Source organism: Lethenteron reissneri, unplaced genomic scaffold, assembly GCF_015708825.2.
Source record: "Lethenteron reissneri isolate LAM-NWPU_2019-01 unplaced genomic scaffold, ASM1570882v1 scaffold_1413, whole genome shotgun sequence".
NCBI classification, from domain to species: domain Eukaryota; kingdom Metazoa; phylum Chordata; class Hyperoartia; order Petromyzontiformes; family Petromyzontidae; genus Lethenteron; species Lethenteron reissneri.
In genome coordinates, this window is record NW_026891128.1 from 9,161 (window position 1) to 18,077 (window position 8,917).

General features: G+C 41.5%; 1 protein-coding gene across 1 annotated transcript; it reads right to left on the minus strand.

Moving 5' to 3' along the window:
- Positions 1-2,873: 2,873 nt before the first annotated feature.
- LOC133362257 (uncharacterized) lies at positions 2,874-7,268 on the minus strand. Its single transcript, XM_061581180.1, has 2 exons — positions 6,864-7,268; positions 2,874-5,313 (listed from the first exon to the last, which is right to left on the minus strand). The coding sequence occupies exons 1-2, from the start codon at positions 7,175-7,177 to the stop codon at positions 4,101-4,103; spliced, it is 1,527 nt and encodes a 508-aa protein (XP_061437164.1). The 5' UTR covers positions 7,178-7,268; the 3' UTR covers positions 2,874-4,100.
- Between the last annotated feature and the right edge of the window lie 1,649 nt (positions 7,269-8,917).

Below are 8,917 nucleotides of genomic sequence, written 5' to 3' on the forward strand. Positions count from 1 at the left end.
AGTGTAATATTATAATGTATAGTCTAAGGTATAGGGTGGTGTATAGTTATACAGCATATTATTTAATGTTGGGTTTGTCTATGGCAGTATATAGTACGGGGTAGACTCGTGTGATGTAAGAGAAAAAAGTGTAGCTGGAGGCATATTCTGTTTTTTGCGACGTAAAATTGTAATGTATGAATTTCTGTTAGTAGCTCAGCTTATTGGAGAGTATATTTAGTATACTAATGATACTGATGTAGTTCATATTTTAGTTTTTTACGTGGTGGTTTAGTTACTGCAGCTCCATACTATTAACATTCCTTCCCTTTATGAATGCTAACCCTACTCCCTCCCTTTGATGCTGCTAATCCTGCATAATGCACGGGCATAATATGACTTTGAAACCCCCCGCCCACCTCCTACGCATTCCACAAGTAGTGACTAATCACCTAATTGCATTTCAACATAATACGTATGTACATCTCACTGCATCCAAATCCTTTGTTCTCGCCTTGGCCTATCATGGACTTTGTCTTCAATTGTAATTTTTACATTAACAATCCGCATATCTAGCAACATAATACGTATGTACATCTCACTGCATAATTGTACACTTCCGTTTGAATAAGGATGTGCATCTCCATGCATTATTCCGTGCTTCGAGTTAATTTGCTAATATTCACCCCCCAATGTCCTCTAAACTGCTGCAAGTTTAGAGGATTATAAAGCGACATACAGTCTGAAATATAAAAATTGGTGATCTCGAGCTTGATTGGAATAAGATGTGCAAGTTTATACTGTACTGACTTTGTTTTATAAATATATTTAATGACAATCGTGTTGAGCGGGGTGCTTCTAGAAAACGAGTGTTTTATATTATAATTTCTGCCATGAACTTTGAATGCTCATCTGAATGGTTTAGCTTGTAAGCTTGGTTTATTATCATGTCCATATTAAAGTTTTTTTGGGTTCGATCGCTTAAATATATAAATGTGTCGTTGAAACCCCCACACCCGACAAAGCGAACTAGTAAGGATTGTCACGTAAACAGAACAAGCAAATGTTTCACGAGTACAGCACACCGGTGTGTTGGAGAGCCAAGCCACAACATTTACAATCTGAGTACGACGTTTCGCCTGTAATTAAAACTAGCTTCATCAGTCGACAATCAGATTTGGGAAGTCTCACTGTTTCGTTGCTTATATTGAAGCATAGATGTTGACCACGCAGCTGCGCTCTATTGAAGTATGCTGCCCTTTGTCGGCATGCATTTATTTAATGTTTTATTTTAAAGACACATTTATATACTTCAGCGATCTAACCTAACAACCTCTATTATGGATGATATTGGCCCCGAAATCCTACGTGTTAAACTCGTGTGTATGTGTTTAATATTTTGGATGTTTTTTAAAATAATTATTGCATTGAATTTGGAGAGGTCACCAGCACCTCGCACCCGTCCAGAGACCTCGTGGGTCTCTATAGTGGCTACGAGCCTTCTTCCCTCCAGGACATTGCTCACATCCACCGCAGCGTTACCGTCCGGCACCGCGGATTAGGTAGCGGATTTTTTTTTCCGAACTCTGCTCGTGGCTGGGTAATTCCAAACAACAGGAGGTCGTGAAAAAATACTACTGTCTGTATGTACATGGATCTGTACTTCTGTGTATGTCCACTCGTGTGTTTATTTACACTCGTTGATGTGGATATGTACATGCGTGAATGTGTGTGTATAGGTATGTAAAATCATTTGTTCGCACATTTGTTCGTGTAGTAGAACGCAATCCCTTTGTACGTACACTGCTGTGTATGTACACTCGTGTGTGTATGCGCACTTGTATGCATGTGCACCCGTGTGTGTATGTATGAGGCAGTGTGTATGCACATTCGTGTATGTTTCTACAGCGCTGTGTATGTCCACTCGTGTGTGGGTGTGTGTACATGGGGGTGTATATGTGTACTCGTGTATGATTATGTACTGGAACAAATGAGTTTTAATATTGTGTCGTACAAAGAATGTAGGGGCAACGTGGTAGGAATGAGACTCCCCGCTCGTGGTGCTCAATGAATGAAAACAGCGCCACTGAGCAGACAGAGCCCCGCCCCTACAGCTCGTGCGTGTGACGTCATGAGTGTGACGTCATGAGTGTGACCAGCGGACAGCCACGATGCTGCCAGGTGAGGGTCAACTTGTGTGCTGGAGATGCTTCGCCTGAAACTCGCCTCCACACGTGTTCGCTATGAAGATTGTAGTAATAAGCGACGATCAGTCATCTTTAACCTATCAGGTCTTTATTGTTCTGCAAGTAAATTAACGTTAAAAAGCGTAGAAACACATGCACACTCGTGTGTGAATGCACACCGCTGTATATACAGTCGTGTTTGGATGCACACTCGTGTGTGTATGTCTACTCGTCCGTGTTTTTTAAAGGAAACATGGTAGCAATAACGTACGATCAGTCATCTTTAAAAACAAATCAGGTCTTTATTAATCTGCAAGAAAACTCACGTTAATACTCGTATCGACATCTTTATTAATACGCATGCTCAAACAGGAAGGAACTAGGCAAATTATTTCCCAATAGGAATTCAACAGTTCAAAGATATTCTTAAAATCAAACGCTACCAATTTAAGCAGTAACTTGCCAATTTTTAAAACCTGATACCACATATAGATTCTCAAAGCAAACGGCAATATATATATATATTTATCTCAAATTGTATAAAGCGGTATGATTAACTTTGAATATCGACATGCGGTAAAAGGTTAACCAATTGATATCCTACCACTTTAATAGTTTAGCCTGGCAATTATTCAATAATAAAGGATTTTGGTAAACATTCAAACTTTTTTACATTTTGTAAAATCGCCTGAAGCTGGTTGTAATCACCAGCAAAACATCATACTCAAATTGTAAATGTTGTGGGTTTACTCTCCAACACACTGGTAAGCTTAAGTAGTCACTAATTGGCACATTTTGTTTCCGCGACAAACCTTACTAATTGGCTGTCAGGTGGTGGTGTGTTAACACATTTATATTTACGCGATCTAACCCAATACACCTTTATGGATATTGGCCACGAAAGCTGATGTGTTAAACCAAATTAATTATACTGTTGTTGGTAAATAGAAAATGTTAGTTGTTTACATTTCCTCAGATACAAGCAGCACGAGACTGACCTGGAGGAGATTTTAGATCCAAATTCACTTTTAATTTCCTCATTTTTTGTTTCACCAGTAATATGGGATGTATTTTGTGAATTTTGGGTTTTCCACCTGCAATTAGAGGCTTGGAAATGTTTACCCTCCACCTCTACAGCATGCCCATGAATTTGTCTATTTTTCTGTGACACAAATGTTCGTTCATCAGGATATAGCTGCTTTGGAACACAGTGCAAGGTAACATTATTAAGCTGTTTTTGTGATAGTGGTTTTTGAGGTGTTTCATACATTTTTGCTTCACCTTTTAGTTCAGAACTAAATTTCAGTGGGTGACTTAATATTTGGCTTTCACATGCATGCTTTTTCGCCTTTTCCTCCGCTTTTTCTTTGGCCTTGCGTGCCTCTTCCTCGGCGATCATTTTCCCAGTGAGTGCTTGCAGCTCCAGCTCACTTGCAGACTGCGTGTGCTGGTGGGAGTGTTCGGGAACGGCGTTACTGCTGCCGTTTGACACATCTGGGAGCCAAATGCCACCTTGATCCACATCCACAGACTGACTTGGCACGGAGATCAAACAGAACACAGTTTCTCCCACAGCTCCTCGCTGATGCATGCCGGTCCGGACTCCAAGCAGGCTACGTGGCATCTGACCACCACTTGCTTCATGTGTCTTGTCACCCTGAAGAATACCCTCCTTTTTATCTGTATGCAACACAGATCTATGTTCACCTGCTGTTTCTTGTATGTGGCCCTTTCTTGAGTGAAATGCATGATCAGCACTTGTTGAGGTACTGTCCGGATATTTTAACTGCATGTACGTTATGTCATCTGAATGCATTTTATGCTTGTTGATTTCATGGTTTGACTGCGAATTTCTCCAAAAATATGAATCCTGATTTAGTACAGGTAACACAAGTGATGGAGGTGGTATTTGCTTTGAGTACAACAATTGTTTGTCTAGCCTTCTTTTACATGAATGTAGTTTACAGAATTGTTGTCATTTGTAGACTTCCTCACACTGTGACCATTGTCTTGATTTTGGCGCTCAGTTTCCCAGTGTGCCTTGGGGACAATTCGCACCCATGGGTCTGTGAATGGAATGTATTCAACACGAGCTGTTCTAAGTTTTTGTTTGCTTTCACCAGTAGAGTCAATGCTGTTTTCATTGCTTGCATGTTGATTTTGACGAGATGTATTCTCTTTATATTGAGGAATGTAATCTGGTGGTTTGATGTATGTGGGCAGCTGTACATTTTGATATTTCATTTGTGATTCAGGAGGCATAAATCTGTCTGGGGAAAATTCTGCTGATGACTTGTATTGCCCATTTTCATGTGTACTCGTATGACAACACACGTTTTTCAATTGAACTTGTGTTGTTGGTCCCTTGTAGCAATCTTTGCTTCTCATTTGGTACATCTCGTATGTTGGCGGTGGAGGCCTGAATGTTTGAGGTTTTTCAATCTTCTCTGTTGGTAGGGGAGTTGCTTCAAAGTATTGTTTTCCTGTGTACAATATTGCATGTGCATCTGATGTTGCCTGGAGGGAAGTGCTTCCTTTGCCTGGATTCACCAACATGTCCTTGCTGTCCTGACCACACTGACTTGAGGAGTAATACATCCCTGACATGTCCTGGTAGTCACTACAGCAATGGCTTGATACATATTTGGAATTCCCTTTTTCTCTGCTATTCCTGTGCATATTTTTACTTTGATCGGTCAATAACGCGTAGTCTGGATTTATTTTACTTTGTTGCAGCTGTGTAGTCTGTGGTGCAGAGTTCTGAGATAATTCCAGGGTCGGAGGTTCAGCCTTGTATGGTGGAGGCTGTGGGTAGGTGCTGGGGCGTGGGATTGTGTCTGCATTAGCTGGGTAGCCGTGCAATCCAGAGTATTCCGAGGGAAGAGTCGAGTCACGAGACACTGCAGGGTACGGTGGGGGGGTTGCCTCGCGAGACACTGCAGTCTGGTTGAAAGGGCCATGCTGCACTGTGTTGTGTGATGGGGCTTGATCTCGTAACCCTGCAAGGTAGGCAGGCGGAGGGACGTCAACATGAGGCGGTTGGTGGATTGCGTAGTCCAGCAGCACGCTGAAATCCTGCCCACGGCGCCGCCAGTAACTCACGCTTTCATCGGATCCCTCCAATAATGGAAGCTGGTTTTCAAAGTTCCTGCAGAACAAAATAAATATTGTGACCAAATTGCATCAACACTAGAACGCTTTTAGCATTTGTAACTTTCTGCTTTTTCTTTTCAATGAGCCATTGCTTAAATCCTGGGTCAGGGGTAGACATCAATCATGTGCGAGTGTGTGTTTTGTAGAGCATGCTGTTTTGCATTCATTTTTTATACATGTTTTTGAAACATTTAGGACATCTTAAAGAGTTTAACTATTGGAACAATATTTTAAGTGCTGGTGACTAATTAATCATATTCAAAAGGATTACAGTGTCTTTGTGAACGCCTTATACAGTGTATACAGCATCGCATCCCCTTAAGAATTTTACAACACTGTCTTTTAAGCAGTTTCTCTGCCAATTCGTAATCGGATGCAGACCATTCATTGAAAACAACGACGGGCCATTTCAAATCAAGACATGCCCTTTGGCTCAGTCTTTGTATTATATTTGCCATGTCTGTTACAAGGGTGACAACATTTTATTGGTATTTCATGGGTTTGGAAGAAACTTTCAGTATGTGGGGTGGGGGGCATGAACATCAGCATAATAATCCCCAAAACGGAAGCCAAGACCGTGAAGTTGATGTTGCCTTGGTGAAATCCAAACTTCAACATACCATGTCTGAGCTCATATGTCTTCAGGAGTACATCTTTCACATAGCCGGTGTACCACCCTGTTGCCAGTTGATTGTGATTACTTTCTACTCACCCACATAAATGATGAGAGTGTAAAACCAAACCGTGGCCGAATGAGTTGTGGCGTAAAGTTAGCACAGCAGTGGAAAACAAACAAACAAATAAAACTGGGAACTGCAGTTGTTCCACTGAGTAACTATCCATGGCATAAATGATGCATGCAGCACTTTAAAACGAGACAAAAATAAAATAATGTGCCTGGTACGGCTGCCAGGATGCAACCACAGCAAGCTTACCAGGGATTCTCATTTCGGTCAATTATATTGTATTTTAATTGCACCAACAGTGGGCATTCATATAATCTGCCCACAGGTGTATATCTAGGCATGTAACTGCATCGATTAACATTTGAAAATGATTCTTGTGATCAGAGTACTTGCAGAGAATTGTGCACGTAAGAATTAATAGTTTAAAATGTGTGTATATTGTTTGACTGGTCAGCATAAATCCTGCAGCCTATTGATGTGTTAGATAGGGGTGTTCAAGCATCACGTAAAGGTATCTATGTGGTGTTTGGAAATCTTAACTCCTGGTTTATTGCCAGAAAGGGTGAAACCTATTCTATTTAAGTATTAATAGTCGACGTAATGCACTCTTGTCACATTCTATGCATAAGCCAGTGTTTTTTTTATAGGCATACAGTAAGTACTGTATAAGCAGCATATATGCATACATATACATTTGTGTAATCTGTTCGTTTCTCAAAGGAAATTATGTTACAGCTGTTCAAACAGAGTACAAGCACATTTCATTTCAGGCAAATGACACAGCAGTCAAAGAAAGGAAATGATGTCTAAAAATGCTGAACTTTTTTGACGGTGCGTTTTTCTCCAGCGAGCTCCTCACCTTATGGTCACAGGGGGGCTTTGGGGCTGCATTTGCCCCTCTTCATAGTTCGCCTTTTCACTTACGAGCTCTGCCCTTTCCCTGGAGGGCTCGGCCCTTGCGGGGTGCTCTTGTAGTGGCAGGCTGGAGTGACGTGTGGCGCGGGGAGCGGGCGGTGCGTCGTGCCACACATCCTGGCCAGGAAACCCCTGCTCCAGCCCTGACCGGGGCGGCTCCATCCGGAGTGGAGGCTGTGTGCTGCTGCTGCTGCCGGATGTCGGCCTCCTGCCCGACCTGAAGCCATGGGAAGCCAGCAGGTCGGCAACGCTGTACATATTCTTCAGTAGCCGGCGGTTTTGTTCAAGGCCACTGTCCTTCACTGCGCGCACACTCCCACTCTCCGCTTCCTGCTGAACGGTTATTCAGGATGAGAGTGCCTGATTTGCAACAACAAAACATATTTAATTATTCTTGTAATTGTTTTCGGAATAAAGTACTTCACGAAAATGAATGTACCACAACAAGAAATGGAGTTGAAAATATATTTCATAGTCTAAATACAAAGTAATTTAAACACGTGGCATAATACCAGCAAGCTAAGCAATTACATGAATCGGGATCATCTCTACATTGTCTAAATGCCCTCTAAGTGAAACAAGTATGGAAATTAATGTAATGGAAATGGATGATAAAGACACGTGCCTTTTTTATCCCCACTCTTATCTGTGCCATCTCGTACCGCTTAAAAGTATATTTTTCAAGAGTTAAAGAAACATTGTATTCAAAGATCATTTTAAAACTCTTGTTTTTATCAAACTTAACTCCTCCTTTGCCATTATCTTAGCTCTACGCACATTTCATGGTGCACATTTCTCTGTAAATACTTTTTGACAGCAATGTGAATTTAAATGAAAGGTTCATCTGGAGAAAGGTTCACTCTGGCAAGCGTTCCCATTGTGCAAACACATGGACATTCCACACTGCCGATTTTTTTTCGTTTGAAAAATACTTAAGGTGGTGCCGTCCCACGCTGCAGACCCAGATTTAAAGAGCAATCTGGCCCAAGATTGCTGGGGTTTTTTCACCAACACAAGTCTGTAAATATGGGCAAACATTTTAATTACGGTATGTGCCGAGAATGCAGCCATGGCTTAAATCCCACTCCTCGTGCCATTAATTTCTTCAGACCCAGTGTGTGAATGTGTACAACAAAAGGACTGTGTTCAATTGCCAGCAGCCTTCCTCAGGCTGCACCTGTACCAACTGGGGGAACTGCTTTCACCCGAGAGCCGTGACCTGCTATGCTGAGAATTTGATACATCTGGAGATTGGGGAAAGATGGAGGTTGGTATGGTTTAGTCATTACTACACCCATGATGCAATTTCAAAGCATTCCCGTAGAAGGAATTAGAAGCAAGGCCAATCATCTGGTTTTCATGTGCATGGTGGAAAATGTACAAAAAAGTCCTCTAAAAGCTATTCGTACTTTACGCACAAATGTAAGATATTCTAAAACGCTAGCTTTTTTCAGGAAGCAGATTAAAAAGGTGGGTAATTAAATTACAGTACTACATGAAGTGTTATTTGGCGGTAAATCCATCAATGAATATACATTTTAGAATTCCCTTGTCATCCGTTTTTGCTTCGGTGCCAATATAAATGTAAACTAATCAGACACAGGTGCATAATGGTACTCATACGTGAACTTCAAAGTCACAGTGGCAGGTGCAACTCTGAACCAGGTGTGGCACTGCAACAAAGTACTGGATGATTTACTGCAACACTCATTCAATAAACAGCATTGGTAAAGAAGCTCTCCTAACCGCTCATGGCCATTTACATCGTTGGAGAGTTGTATTTAAGTCAAGGAAATCCAAACAGCAGTTTTTAGATGTGTTGTTGCTGCCCTTGTATTACGTTCATAAAATAATTTGGTAGGACATAAAGACAAACTGTACAGTTGTCTGCCTTAAGGCTTTAACACAGGATATGAGACATCGTGTCTCTGGACCTTGCAGTGTACCTCAAGGGTGGGGTATGACATAGTTGTTGGGAGTATTTGGCCGAGATAACCT